Genomic DNA, 16,023 nt, shown 5'->3' with positions numbered 1-16,023 from the left:
TGTTGGCCCAGCCGGTGACGTCCTCCCTTCTATGACCACGACATCTCCAGGGAGACCCACATAGTGACGTCTTTTTCCGTCAGGACCGGTCATAATTATAGGGCCCACAGGCCTGCCATGCCGCACCGGTATTCTCGGTCCATGAGAGACCGGCCACCGAAGGGTTTATAGCCTAGCGATGAGTGAGCATCTTCCCATGGTGCAGACTGGGCCATAAACTCATGCAGCCCTCGGGCCGCTTGACGGGGACTTGCACGGCTCCTTGAGGACGCCGAACGCTCGGCATGTTTGCGATACGGTCCTTCCGATAGTCGTTCGGGATGAACGGCGTCAACGACTGGAGTTCTTCGTCAGGGGCGAGCAATCGGGAAGGTCCATCGCCCCACACCGTATCGGCGCAATGGCCTGGGGGAATACTCAAAGAGACAGGGGGCATCGACCAGGATCATTGAGAATGCCCCAGCGCCCTACCTGGCGCGCCAAATGTCGGTTTTCTAAGAACCTACAAATGAGCTATGAGAACGAACTCTTCGAGAGTTTGGCCAGGGACTGAACACGTCCAACAATCTTAAGTCATGAACGAATATAGTGGATGAACTATGCGTGAACACAGAGAACTACCCAGGTTTGGGCCACCTTCTTGATGTAATACCATACTCCTGCTTTGTTTTGTATTGCAATAGTATGGAGCTACAATGTGTTTCTTGCAAGGTGAACTGATCAATATCTACTCCTCTCTTTCTGCCCAAAAGAATCGACCCCTCGTGAGGCTTCGGCCTCCCCTATTTATAGTGTGCAGGGAGGGCTTGTCAAGGGCATTGATTGGCTAGATAAATATTGCGGTAGGCTAGCATAGCTCGTGCTCCTATGGCATGGCCACCCATGGCATGCCTTGTACGTGATGATGATGATGTCCTTCCGGGGCTGCGTATTAACCCCCGGACACTCCACTTCCCCCTTCAGCATTCGCTGGTCGGCGGCAGAGTACCGCCACCATAGCGTGGTAGTCAGTAGGCGAATCTTACTAAAGAATCCCGAGGTGTCGTGGCTCACACGGACCTCCGAGAAGCGTACGCGGGAGGCCCTGACGCACATCCTTTACTCTACCACCTGGTGTCGGCACTCGTCCTTTAACCGTGGGTCGTCGTCCGCCCGCCTTGGGGATGAAGTCCTACTTCCCGGGCATATCAGCATTCCCTTCCCAGGGCGGCTTCGGAAGAGGACGTAGAGTCACTACACCACCTCATGTCCCCATGATGTTCTGGCCAGGCGCGGGGCAAAGTCCGTCGGATTCTGCTCAGCCCCTTTATGATGTCGTCCTCCACACGAAAATAGTTGGTTTGGTTTCATCCTAAGGGTCCGCTGCACCAAATCTTTAATACCCTGGTTTTATTTACACCGACAGGACCACCTACCTGAGATATGTCGGATTTAACCCCGACAACGGCCCGCCGATCGGTGTTCTCCAAGTCCGACGTGGCGTCGAACTGGGTGTCCACCGACCCGAACCTCGTATTGGCCTGGCCAGAGGATCGGTTCAGGACCACCACACAAACATCCTCCTGGCGTCGGCCACGGTTTAGCGACCAACTCTATACAATATCGTTGGCCGAGTCCGAACGCGCCGCCCTTGCCCTCACTGGCAAGGGCAAGGGCACGGGAGGGCGGCATGCGGTGGTGTCCGCAGCCGACCGACACCGCCAGGAGTACGCGGCAGAGCGTTTGCACCGCGAGCATGCAACGCCAGCCAATCAAGATTGTCGCAAGGGCGTGGATAACTTCCACCGCTTGAAGGATGACGACGGCGACAACGATGATGACGGCATCGGCGGAGGGGACGACGATGGAGGTGCCCGTGGTATCGAAGGCCATGCCTACGAGGTCACCATCCGATACCTTGTTTAGTTTAGTTTAGTTTTTGTAAATTTAGTTGAACTTATTAAATAGCATATGGTTTGCATGTAATATACGGAAACTTGCTTAAATTTTGTCCGGTTTGCATGAATTTTGTTTGTTTGTGAAATATCCGTTTGAAATGTGAGCGGACATTTGATGCACCGGGTTGGATGGCCGCCACCTTATCCGCTGTCCGCGGACACACCCGGACGAGTCCGCGGATATTTTGCGTGTCCGATTTGATGCATGGCGTTGGAGATGCCCTAAGCCATCCTGAAGATCTGAAGCCATCCTAAAGGTCTCCATAAGCATATCATTCTCCCCCGGATGAGGATTTGCGCCAGGCAAGCGCGGGGGCACTCAGGTCCCTGGTGCCTCCTTTTTATTTTGGCTTCTGATTTTCAAAGTTCTGTATCTTAAATGAAAATTCCAAATTAAGTTTTATTTTCATATTCGTGTTTCTTGTTAGTAGCGCTTTGAAATAAGATCCGTTTTAAATATATTTTGACGAATTTGAAAAAATATGTTAAGTTTCAATGTTGAAACTTAGTACGAGTGACCGATAAAAATCATTTACTTTGGGTCTACGAGCGGCAGAAAAAATACTTAGAATTATATATCTAAAACTTGTTGAAACTGGGCATTTTAGATGCAAAACCGTAAGTTTCATGGTTGAAACTTAAAGGTTTTTGAGGGACTTTGTTTTTATTGTGGCCCCGTGCGGGATTTAACTATTTTGCGAACCGCGAGGCAAATTGAGTGGGCGGCAGGGCTTGGCAGGTGAGTGCCTCCGCACTTACGTTCCCCTGTGGATTTCCTATTCTCTCCCGTGACTTCCACAATGACAATGACCCCTTCCATGATAAGTCCAAAACGTAGAAAACCAGACACACCATCCACTTTGAAATGTGGTGGAAATTTCACCAAAACGGAGCACTTGTCAGTTTGTCAGATCTACCAAAGTCAAGTTGTTTTACAGATAACTCCAAACTCCTTGGGAGGCTCCTCTTTAGTGAGCTCCCCAGCCTCCATGTACACAATCCCAACATTCTTCATAGAGGCAGTCCGATTACCAGCACTTGAGTATCTCTTTCTTTTCTCAGTACATTTTTACTATTTTCATGTATCTTGGTCAATGTGTGATCTTTCTTAGTGTGATGTGTTTGTTGCTTTCTTCACAGTTTCCCTGTGATGCCAATTTCTGTGATAACGTGATCCATCAGGCAACCTTAGATTTTGACCACGTGAGGCAAATAGTCATCCAAGAGAGGCTATGGGAGTGTGACAGGGGGCTGCTACCGATACTTTTCCTTGTTTCTCTACCAGGACGGGGGCTAAGGAGCGGCTTCCATCATGTTCCGCCTATACCAAGCCCGGCTATATATCCGTATGTATGCCTACCATATTATCACGTACTAAGCTCACAACGAACTTTTCAGTTTTCACTCGCAAATAAGCTGCGGTCATGGAGGGTTGGTTAACCTTATGTTTCATAGCCGTATCGACGTTACTGGCCGTTTGGTTTTCCGGTGGCAAGAGCAAGCCCAAGAAGCATCTGCCTCCTGGGCCATGGACTCTCCCGGTCATCGGCAGCCTCCACCACGTCCTCAGTGTCCTCCCACACCGCACCATCACGGAGCTGTGTCGCCGGCATGGGCCACTGATGCTCCTCAAGCTAGGTGAGGTTCCAACCGTGGTAGTCTCGAGCGCCGAGGCGGTGGAGCAGGTGATGAAGACCAATGACATCGCCTTCTCGTACCGGCGGACCACCGAGTTGCAGGACATCGTCGGCTTCGGCGGCAAGGGCATCATCTTCGCCCCCTACGACAACCGCTGGCGCCAGATGCGCAAGGTCTGCATCATGGAGCTCCTCAATTCCAAGCAGGTGAAGCGCATGGAAGACATCAGGGCCGAGGAGGTGGGCCGCCTCCTCCGCTCAATCATCACGGCCACAGCTGTGGGCGCTACCGTCAACATCAGCCAGAAGGCTGCGGCGCTCAGCAATGCCGTGGTGACGCGGGCGGTGTTCGGCGGCAAGTTCGCACGGCAGGAGGAGTACCTTCGCGAGATCAACCAACTCCTAGAGCTGTTGGGAGGATTCTGCCTTGTCGACCTCTTCCCGTCGTCGCGGCTGGTGCGGTGGTTCAGCACTTGCGAGCGCCGCACAAAGAAGAGCTGCGACCTCATCCAGCACATCATCACCGGGGTGCTTGACGAGCGCAAGGTGGTGCGAGCTGCCGGTGACGGCGCCTGCAGCACCGACGATGAGGACCTACTGGACGTGCTGCTCAGGCTGCAGGAAGAGGACTCGTTGGCATACCCTCTAACGACAGAGAATATAACTACCGTCTTGTTTGTGAGTATTTTCCACTCAGTCATTTCCTAACCATTTGGATGTACTATGTGATTTCTACATCATAGAGAAGCCAACATACTACTCCCTCCGTTCTTTTTTATAAAACATTTCTAATATTGAACTGTTTTAGGCATTGTTTGAAATGTTTACAACGCCTTATACAAATGAACAGAGGAAGTAACTAGGTGCCTAAGAAGAAAAGTACTCCCTCTCTCCCATAATATAAGAGACGCTACGCTCTTATATTATTGGACGGAGAGAATATTACTTACTTGATTCATCCATATATAGTTTTAGATGTAATTTTTCGCTTTGACTCGGTTGATCTTTTATCAACACATGCGAGAGGAAATAGTTATCTACATGTACATTACTCCGACCGTTTAATGGCTGCATAGGCCCAGGTGATGTGAGTATAAATGTGTTTAGACTGCTCATAGTAGGAGTAACATAAGTGATAACATAACACATATTTAGGCAAAGTTGATGTTGTGACAAGTAATTAATGAGAAAAGATAGGCATGTGGTAACATAATATGTTACTCAATCTATGAGTAACATCACACATACCAAGACAAGATGAGTCTACATCCTAATAAATAAAGTATTGTATGAAACCATAAATATGTTACTCCCTATTATAGAGGTAGTAATATAGACTAGTAATATGTTAGTCCCCACTATAGGAAGTTGAAATCATTGGTCAAGTCTTAATCTGTCAATGTAAAAGTGAGAACACATTAATCCAGGTGGCAAGCAATTCTTTTAGGAACCTTTTCACGAGGGGCGGGGTGCTATTGCAATTCATAAGGTAGAAGATAATTATTAGAGTAAAAAGTGAACAAAAACATTGGCAACGGGGATGGGACCAAAAAATATTACGTACACTGGTCGGTTAATTAGAGAAAAAGCGACTATTACAATCTAAAGTCAAGACAAAATATTAGTTCCAAAAAAAATACTAGTTGTATTAAATAATGTTTTTTAGGATCATTAAATAATGCTTTATGTCACATGCAATACTATTTTCTGAAATAACAAATTTCATTTCAATAATTTATGTGCATATAGTATTTAATTATACCACAATGTCGTTATTTTCAGGACATCTTTGCAGCTGGCACGGATACTACAGGAACCGCTTTGGAGTGGGCTATGTCAGAACTCATATGTCATCCTGAAGCTATGGCTAAGGCACAATTAGAGGTTCGAGAGGTACTGGGTCATGGCCGAGCTATCATTGGCAATAGCGATCTTGCAAAACTCCACTACCTGCGGATGGTCATCAAGGAGGTTCTTAGATTGCATCCACCTGGTGCTCTACTTCCCCGCAAGACTAGAGAGGACTGCAAAATTATGGGTTATGACATGCTTAAAGATACAAATATATACATTAATGTCTTCGCAATTTCCCGAGATCCTCGATATTGGAACAATCCTGAAGAGTTTAATCCAGGAAGGTTTGAGAACAATAACGTGGATTATAATGGGAATTCTTTTGAATTCACTCCTTTCGGAGGTGGGCGACGGCAATGCCCTGGGATAGCATTCGCCACGTCACTTTTGGAGATCACTTTAGCAAACTTTTTATATCACTTCAACTGGATGCTTCCTGGCGAAGCCAGCTCAGCGTCACTGGATATGTCTGAGAAATTTGGGTTCACCATAGGTAGAACATCTAATCTGCACCTCAAGGCTATTCCATATGTACGCTCCACTATATAGATGCACCTCAGTAGCCGTGGATGTCCGTACTTATTTCCTTATACCTATATGGATGTGCTAGAATAAAAGGAGCTCAGGGCATAATTTGCGGCATCAAATTGTTGTTCATGTTACCGTTGGCCAAAAAAATTGGAAGTAACTATCAGCCGAAATTATATTTCAAAGTTGGGAATGCATGAAAGCAACTACTATGTATCACCTTATGTGGCCAATCATGGGGATTCTATAATTAGTGATTATATGTTAAATATTACTAGTTTGTAATATTTCCATTGAATAGTCATATTCATGTGGAAATTTTCCTTTAGTTGTAAGTTATAACTATTATAAATTGTCTTCCTTGATGTTTGGTCATTGTCTCAAGCACGTTCATCATTTTGTGTGCTAGAATTGTCTTAAATATATGTTTACAAGTTAAGCTACAGTTGGACTTGTAATTAGCGAGAGTTAGAAGTTCGAGTTGGACACATGTAGCCCAAACCTAATATATAGTCACTACTGGGTAGCAAAAATAGATTAAATGAAGCTGGTAGGTTTCTAATCACTTTGAATAGAGCATTAGCAATTAGATGTAATGTATTTTTTTATCCTTTTCAATCTTTTTTAGTATCGGAAGGAAAAGAAAAGAAAAGATGGATTGGATTGAACCTCAGAGTCATGAAAAATTTGGCAATCCCTATTTTTGAAAATAGAAATTTAGATTAAAGGGGTGCCCAAGCTAAATAAGGCCTCAGAAATTAGAGCATAGAAAAAGGCGGGTCTGGCTTGTTAAATGAAAGGATTTCGAACCAAAAGCTTTGCTAATTTGATAAGGGTTATATTCTTTAATTATTTCTCTATTTTGACTACTTAATTTAATAAAAAATATTCTAATAAATTTAATTCTTCTTCTCCGGATTCAAAATAGAAGAATAAAATAATATGTAGAAGAACTAAGTTAAGTCAATCCTTTTCCATTTATGGGCATACCGTCCTGAAAAAAAGCAAAAAAAAAAATCTAAAAAACCTAAAATTTTGTGGGATCGAAGATACTCATGTGCGCAAGGTGCGTGCAAAATTTTGTGCTATTTGGACATTCCCGGAGCTCGTGGCAAGGAAAAACAGTTAATCTGTACGCTTGTGAACAGTAAATTTGAAATAAAATAGCAAGAAAATTCAAAAAAAATATGAAATTTTTTGGCATCAAAGAGGCTTGGGTGCACAAGGTGCTTGCAAGTTTTTATGCTCAAATGACATGCGAGGAGCTCTAGAAAAAAAACAAAATAGTCATTTTTTTGAAAGTTTTTTCCCGAACCAAATTTTGTTTTTTTTCTCCACGAGCTCCTACAGTGTCCAAACACAACAAATTTTTGCATGCACCTTGCGGGCCCGAGCCTCTTTGATGCCAAAAATTTTCATATTTTTTTGAATTTTCTTGCTATTTTTTTGAATTTACTGTTCATAGGCGTACATATTTACTTTTTTTTTGCCACGAGCTCCTGGAATGTCCAAACAGCATGAAAATTCGCACCCATCTTGCGAACCTGAGTATCTTTGATCCCACAAAATTTCAGATTTTTTAGATTTATTTTTGCTATTTTTTTCAGGACGATCAAAGCCCTTTGACCGAACGGTATCGACACAGAAGGGCATTTCTATAAGTGCACATAACGGTAGAGGGCCAAATTTGAGCAGGCTTCGAAATTATGGGCAAATATCAGTAGTGGGTTCCAGTTAGGGACACAGATGTAAATGACCCAATTATCTAATATGCCACGGCAAAACATATGCCGACGAGCCCATCAGCATAGATCGAGCTAAGCCGATGGCTAGCCAGAAACCGTCGACAAATATGGAGCTATGCCGACAGGGCCCGTCGGCATACATACACCATCGGTAAATAACACAGATAAACCGTCGGTCCCCGTCAGCAAAGATTAACCATCAGTAAAGATCCGATCTACGCCGATGGTGACTGACGGCATATATGCAACCATAGTCATATAGCTTATTGGCTGATGGAAGGTTGACGCCGTTAAGGCTATGCCAACAGCCCTAACGGCAGCCATCGGCATAGAATAATTATAATTTAAACATAAGTTACATGATTATAAAAATAATAACGTGATAATTAGTACATAAAAATAAAAAATGGAAAAACAAACTATGCCGACGGTACCAGTCGCATAGGTAGACATGTGGCATCTATGTCGACGGCTACCGTCGGCATAGATTTTTTTTTGAAATTTCTTTTCTGTTTTAAAAAAGGGTTGAATGTGAGTTAGCTAAACTTAAATATATGCAAATTATATATCAATTTGGGGTAGAATTTTTCATAGAGTATGAATATACACTTTTTTAAGTTTTTGAACATAGGTCCTTATACTCTGTAAAAATCACAATTAATTCGTACTTGCATTGATTTTGAAAACTTTATATGTTTTTCAATCAGAATCTGGAAAGGATTTTGTTGGTATACTATGTTTTGAAATTTGAATAAATAAAATCATTGTTGTTTCAAAAATTTCACATGACACCCTCTTGTTTTGATTTGTGTGTATATTTTTCATTCCTTGGCCAAATGAGGCAAAGTTTATATCTATTTGCATCAAAAAGTTTCAAGGATTTCAAAAATCATGTGTTTAGATTGAAATGTTTAATTATTACTTTAATGTTTTGCTGCAATAGAGAAAGCTACCCCCTAGATTTCCGAGTCAACAGGCCGAGGGTTGGGCCGCTCGGGGGCCTTCCACCAAACCTTGCACTGGGTCCTCATACATGTCTAAAAGTGTGGTGGTAGGTTCAAACACCCAATACGCTGCTTCAGAGTATGACCCCTTCACGGACGACACTACCGCCAGCACTTAGAGGGGGAAACTACGATGAGGTTGAACCCGGAGGGAATCTTGTGACAGGTTGGGCCGAAACTTTGTTTTAAAATTTTCCTATGGGCTAACCTACCACAATCAGGTGGCAAAGTCCATCGGTGGAACGCCGTCTGGTGAAAGTCAAAAGGCTAGATATAGCTGGCTCAACCAGGCGAGGGTTAGGCCACTCGGGGTCCTTCGAGGTGTAGCAATGCCACCGAATCTTGCATTGGGTCCTCTTACATGTCTGAAAGTGTGATGGTACATGTAAACACCCAAGTAGCACCGAAGTAGCATTCGACAATTTTGAAGTTCTATGAATATTCTTGAATAGTCGTAATTCGATAAATTCTTGATTTTTTTACATAGTACAAACACAGTAGATATAGGCTATGTGGTAATTTTTCATATTTTTTAGAGATGTGGAAGTATCTGAAAAAATTTCCTCTTTACAGATTGTTCTTTACTCCGATTGTTGTTATAGTTGCATTGGTTGCTGATGACCCACAAGTATAGGGGATCTATCATAGTCCTTTCGATAAGTAAGAGTGTCGAACCCAATGAGGAGCAGAAGAAAATGATAAGCGGTTTCCAGCAAGGTACTCTCTGCAAATACTGAAATAAGTGGTAACAGATAGTTTTGTGATAGGATAATTTGTAACAAGCAACAAGTAACAAAAGTAAATAAAGTGCAGCAAGGCGGCCCAATCCTTTTTGTAGCAAAGGACAAGCCTGGACAAACTCTTATATAGAGAAAAGCGCTCCCGAGGACACATGGAAATTATCGTCAAGCTAGTTTTCATCACGTTCATATGATTCGCGTTTGGTACTTTGATAATTTGATATGTGGGTAGACCGGTGCTTGGGTGCTGTTCTTACTTGAACAAGCATCCCACTTATGATTAACCTCTATTGCAAGCATCCGCAACTACAACAAAAGTATTAAGGTAAACCTAACCATAGCATGAAACATATGGATCCAAATCAGCCCCTTACGAAGCAACGAATAAACTAGGGTTTAAGCTTTTGTCACTCTAGCAACCCATCATCTACATATTACTTCCCAATGCCTTCCTCTAGGCCCAAATAATGGTGAAGTGTTATGTAGTCGATGTTCACATAACCCCACTAGAGGATAGACAACATACATCTCATCAAAATATCGAACCAATACCAAATTCACATGACTACTAATAGCAAGACTTCTCCCATGTCCTCAGGAACAAACGTAACTACTCACAAAGCATATTCATGTTCATAATCAGAGGGGTATTAATATGCATATAGGATCTGAACATATGATCTTCCACCAAATAAACCAACTAGCATCAACTACAAGGAGTAATCAACACTACTAGCTACCTACTAGTACCAATCCCGGACATGGAGACAAGAATTGGATACAAGAGATGAACTAGGGTTTTGAGAGGAGATGGTGCTGGTGAAGATGTTGATGGAGATTGCCCTCTCCCGATGAGAGGAGCGTTGGTGATGACGATGGCGATGATTTCCCCCTCCCGGAGGGAAGTGTCCCCGGCAGAACAGCTCTGCCGGAGCCCTAGATTGGTTCCGCCAAGGTTCCGCCTCGTGGCGGCGGAGTCTCGTCCCGAAATATTGCTTATGATTTTTTCCTTGACGAAAGACTTCATATAGCAGAAGATGGCCACCGGAGAGCCAACAGGGGGCCCACAAGGCAGGGGGCGCGCCCCCCACCCTCGTGGCCAGGTGGGGCCCCCTCTGACGTACTTCTTCCGCTCAATATTTTTTATTATTTCCAAAAATGACTTTCGTGGAGTTTCAGGACTTTTGGAGTTGTGCAGAATAGGTCTCTAATATTTTCTCCTTTTCCAGCCCAGAATTCCAGCTGTCGGCATTCTCCCTCCTTGTGTAAACCTTGTAAAATAATAGAGAATAGGCATAAGTATTGTGACATAACGTGTAATAACAGCCCATAATGCGATAAATATCGATATAAAAGCATGATGCAAAATGGACGTATCAACTCCCCCAAGCTTAGACCTCGCTTGTCCTCAAGCGGAAGCCGATAACGATAAATATGTCCACATGTTTAGAGGTAGAGGTGTCGATAAAATAAAATATGGACATGAGGGCATCATGATTATTCTCATAACAGCAGCATATATGGATATTGTCATATGATTTATTATGCTCAAGTAATAATCTATTCACAATGCCAAGTATGAATCAGAAACTTTATTGAGAACTAACAAACTATAATCTCAGTCATTGAAGCAATTGCAATTTATCATAACATCAGAAAGAGTCTATGTCAGAGCTTTCTAGCAAGTCCACATACTCAACTATCATTTAGTCTTTCATAATTGCTAACACTCACGTAATACTTGTGGTTACAGAGTTTTAATCGGACACAGAGAAAGATAGGGGCTTATAGTTTCGCCTCCCAACCTTTTACCTCAAGGGTAATGTCAACAATAATAACTCATACTGACTTACATCCAATTAGATATATTTATCAGGATCTTTCCAACACCCTATGCTTGCCAAAGGATAAAATGTAAAAAGGAAAGGTGAAGATCACCATGACTCTTGCATAAGGTAGAAGATAATAGTAAAAGATAGGCCCTTTGCAGAGGGAAGCAGAGGTTGCCATGCGCTTTTATGGTTGGATGCACAAAATCTTAATGCGAAAGAACGTCACTTTATATTGCCCCTTGCGATATGAACCTTTATTATGCTGTCCGTCGCTTTTATTTCTTCCACATCACAAGATCGTATAAAGCTTATTTCCTCCACACCAATCAATCATACATATTTAGAGAGCATTTTTTATTGCTTGCACCGATGACAACTTACTTGAAGGATCTTACTCAATCCATAGGTAGATATGATGGACTCTCATGGCAAAACTGGTTTAAGGGTTTTTGGAAGCACAAGTAGTATCTCTCACTACTAGGAAAAGGGCTATAGATGGAATGGACACTAATGGCGCACCAGATATGTGGTGCGCCATTGCTATGTAGCAGTGGCGCACCATGTGCTGGTGCGCCATTAGTGTGAAATACACTAATGGCGCACCAGACACACGGTGCGCCATTAGTAACAAATTTTATTTTTTTTATTTTGCCAGACATACTAATGGCGCACCAGGACATAGTGCGCCATTACTAGTTGTAACTAGTAATGGCGCACCAGGAACATAATGCGCCACTACAATATTTTTTTATTTTTTACTTTTTTGCAAAACTACTAATGGCGCACCTGGGGCAGTTGGTTGATACGTGGGACGCCGCAAAGAAAGAATATTTCCCTATGAGAGCCGCACTGCTCACGACGGTGCACGACTATCTCGGTTTCGGATATCTCGCGCGCGGGGCAGGTGGTTTCGGAGAGAAAGAATATTTCCCTCCCCCGCTCCACCGGCCGCCGCCGCCGACCCCCGGCCCACACCCTCCCCCACTCCACCGTCGCCGACGACCCACCGCACCCTCCCCCGCTCCACCGGCCGTCGCCGACGACCCCCCGCACCCTCTCCCCCGCACCCTCCCCGGCCTGCTCCACCGTCACAAATGAATGCAACTAAATTTGCAAAAAAAAGCAAATTTGATTATATTTTCAAATAACAAATTTGATGATATTTTTAAAAAAATCATTACTGTTTTTATAAAAAATATTACTGTTATGATTTAAACAAGTTTGAACATATTTAAACACAAATAAATATCAAACAACATTTTAAATGCATAAAAACAAAAATTGGGGAGCCTGGGAATCAAACCCAGGACCTCCTAGTGTGTGTGCTACGTGCTGACCAGTCGGGCTAGTGGGCGTGTTCTGGTGGAGATAGGGTTAGGTGGAATATAACCTGACCAGTCGGGCTAGTAAGTAAGACAAAATTCTAATGGCGCACCAGTGGGAGGTGGTGCCATTAGAATCGACGTACTTATGGCGCACCAGTGGGAGGTGCGCCATTAGAATCGACGTACTTATGGCGCACCAGTGGGAGGTGCGCCATTAGAATCGACGTAATTGTTCCCCTCGCCCTGTGGCCTCCCTCCCTCCCTCGCCAGATCCCCCACTCGACCCCGGCCAACCGTACGCCGCCGCCCCCTTGCTCCGCCCCCTCCGTCCGCCGCGCCTGCACGTCGTCTGCCGCTGTGGTCTTGCGCTGCCTCGACGCCGCCGCCCCGACCCCCGCCGGATTCCACCCCCGCCGCCCCCACCACTACAGCTCCCTCGCGCCGCCGCCCCCGCGCCCGCCGCTCCTTCGCCGCCCCGCCCCAGCACGTACGTCCCCTCCCTCCCTTCCCCCATCCCCCTAGCTTCTCCTCCTCCTCCTCTCACCACCCGTGCCTTCTTCTGCTCGGAAGGTCAAGAAGGCGGCCAAGGACGCCGACGACATCACGGGCCCCTTCCTCCGGATCGTCGCCCGCAGCCTCCTCGACGCCGGCGTCCTCTAGGTGATTCCTCCTCTCTCCTCCCCTCCTTCCCCCTAGGTTTCTCTCCCCGCCGGCGTCCTCTAGGTGATTCGAGGTGATGCCCCTCACCCCCAACATGCTGTACTGAACATGTAAAAATGCAGAACGGCAGCACTCTGCTAGTGAAAAACAAATACTGTTTCTTTGGAGCAGGAGAGGAATTCAGACTGCTGCATCAATGAGTTCCAACGACTCCCTATGGCCCATTCATTATTCAAACTACAAATTACTCATCATGGACAGCCAACAGGTGCAGTGCTCATGCACGAATGCATTGTAATTAAACATATATCCCTGAGTTAATTTACGATATAATGCTAAAGCTCAAAGGCTGGCAGCTTTCTGTTCTAGCAGCCATCAGACCTGAAAATTAAGCCCACTCAACTCCGTGCAGCAGATTCACATGATCATCTAATGATGACAAAAATCTGAGCCTCTGCAAGCTCCAATCCTGCATCAAACTTTAGGCTCGCCAAGTATTCGTTCTCTTTAGTTGTTACAGAAACCTGAGTATATATCTTGAGAAAAGTGGAGTAAGTGTGTTGCTCTACTCGTACATAACAGAAAGCGGAGGATGCTACTCCAGCAGCAACACAAATGGGCAAAAACAACAGCTCTCATTGTTCAATAATTAATAAAGGCATCAAATCTGCGTGTTCATTGTTCAAACTAACCATGGTAGGTAAACATATTCCAGAGACGTTGTATGATGCATGCTACAACTTGGTTGCAGTTTGAAACAACAAAAAAAAGGCTAGTCTGAACCCTGCTACAAACCAATGCATATATTGTACTGTATTCATTCTTGTAAACTGAACATGTTCATCTATCTATATATGCATTGTATTTTTTTCCTTTGGAAAGTAAAGTTTATTTTCTGGCTGGCTGGCATGATGGCTCATGGATACCTCAGCTGCAGCTGCAGCTGGAGCTCAATGGATGCAACCTTTGTATCTTCCTGTAGTATGGAGTATTAAATTGCCCCCTAGGGTATAAGGTTTCATTTGGATGTTCTCCCAGAACAAAATCATGACTTGTGACAATCTAAGGAAAAGGGGGGTGGCAAAACCCCTAGAGTGTGTTCATTGCAAAGAGATACAAACTGTATATCATTTATTTTTTGAATGTATTGTAGCTAGTTAAATCTGTGAAGATGTTGAAATGCTTTTCTAGGTGCCAATCGTTAACTTTGAATCTATTGCTAAGTTGTGGCTTTGCAATAAAAGATACATTCACTTGAATGCAGTGTGCTTTTTTCTTTTCCAAAGGAAAAGAAAATGTGGTGTATAACAAATGTATTATTTGGTGGAAATTGAGATATCATATTAATCATTGACAAATTGGCTTTGAACAAATAATCTTAAATCCATGCATACCTACACAATTCATCTATTTGCAATGTGATGTTGTAAGGGTACTAATTGGTCTCTTCTGCTGCTTATCAGAGATGGGGGGAAGCAGCCACCACCGCTCTGCCTCACCGGAGTACGAGTTGGATGCTTTCGAGTTCTTCAGTGTCATACTTGGGACTTCAGTATCAGCCACGAGGCAGGTATATAAAACGAGAGATCTCCCCTTCACCCATCTCATTATGATAACTCTGTTGTTTGCTACATCACTCCTTGTCCCAAATTGCAGAGGCTGCCTGACACTTTTATGAACATGCTGGGTGAAGATCCGCCACATAATGTGAAGCTCCGACAGGCCGGCGGCGGGGTTCGCAGGCTGTGGGACGTGGAGTTGGTGATCAAGGAGGGCCACATGTACTTGTGTCGTGGTTGGGACAAGTTCTACAATGCCTACGACCTGCGGACCGGGTACTTTCTTCTCTTCAAGTACGACGATGACGCCACAATGCTCATCGTGAAGGTTTTCAACACGACTATGTGTCGCATGCGCTACGCTGACGACGAAGATGCCAGTGCGTTCTGCCTCTTCTTATTCCTCTACATTTGGCTTTGTTTCACATCGATTGTTAACGGCCATTGTTGCAGTTGGACAGGCAATGGGAGCAGCTGCAGCGACACTGGCTACAGCCAAAGCAGCAGCGATTCTGGCTTTAGCGAAAGCAGCAGCGATTCTGGCAGCAGCAAAGACAGCAAGAAGGATGATCCGGACTGGAGTGGGGGAGAAGAGGAGCAGCGTGGGGATGAGGAGCTGCAGGATGACGATGGGCATCAGGCTGAGGATGACCTAGCGCTGGTGGTGGCTGACCAAGGGCAAGAGATGGTGGTGGCTGACCATGGGCAAGAGATGGTGCTGGCTGACCATGGGCAAGAGATGGTGCTGGCTGACCATGGGCAAGAGATGGTGGTGGCTGAGGATGACCTAGCGATGGTCGTGCCCGTCCTGCCTGAAGGTGGCCTCGCGATGGTGGTGGTGCCTGACAATGACCACGCACCGGTGGTGGTGCCGGCGATCCCACAGCTGGGCGACATGACCACGCCAATTGTGGTAGAAGACTACATCCCACAGCTGCCTCCACCGCCTCGCCGCTCTTGGCGCATCAGGCTGAGGAAGGAGAAGGAGAAGAACAATGAGAACTGACTATGTGAAACTTTTGTAATATGGTGTTGGATGGATAACGGTGCTGGATGAACAATGTGAAATTTTTGTAATATGTAACGATGGAACTATGTGTTGGCTATGTATGTATATATGATGAAACTTGTGTGTTGGATATGATTGTTATATGGATGCTTGTTGTATATATATGTGTTGGATATCTCATATGTGAAATAGT

At 44.7% G+C, this 16,023-nt stretch overlaps 1 protein-coding gene across 1 annotated transcript; it reads left to right on the top strand.

Moving 5' to 3' along the window:
• Window positions 1–3,193: 3,193 nt before the first annotated feature.
• On the top strand, window positions 3,194–6,070 carry LOC109784156 (zealexin A1 synthase). Its single transcript, XM_020342749.4, has 2 exons — window positions 3,194–4,252; window positions 5,357–6,070. Exons 1-2 carry the CDS (start codon window positions 3,362–3,364, stop codon window positions 5,975–5,977), a joined length of 1,512 nt encoding a protein of 503 aa, XP_020198338.1. The 5' UTR covers window positions 3,194–3,361; the 3' UTR covers window positions 5,978–6,070.
• Window positions 6,071–16,023: the final 9,953 nt, after the last annotated feature.

Source organism: Aegilops tauschii, chromosome 5, assembly GCF_002575655.3.
Source record: "Aegilops tauschii subsp. strangulata cultivar AL8/78 chromosome 5, Aet v6.0, whole genome shotgun sequence".
Classification (NCBI taxonomy): domain Eukaryota; kingdom Viridiplantae; phylum Streptophyta; class Magnoliopsida; order Poales; family Poaceae; genus Aegilops; species Aegilops tauschii.
The sequence above is the reverse complement of the archived record's forward strand: the minus strand, read 5'-3'. Positions and strand labels throughout refer to the sequence as shown.

Coding starts and splice junctions, on each gene's coding strand:
- LOC109784156 (XM_020342749.4), top strand. CDS start 3,362: ATGGAGGGTTGGTTAACCTTATGTTTCATAGCCGTATCGACGTTACTG. Junction 4,253..5,356: donor ATATAACTACCGTCTTGTTT/GTGAGTATTTTC, acceptor CGTTATTTTCAG/GACATCTTTGCAGCTGGCAC.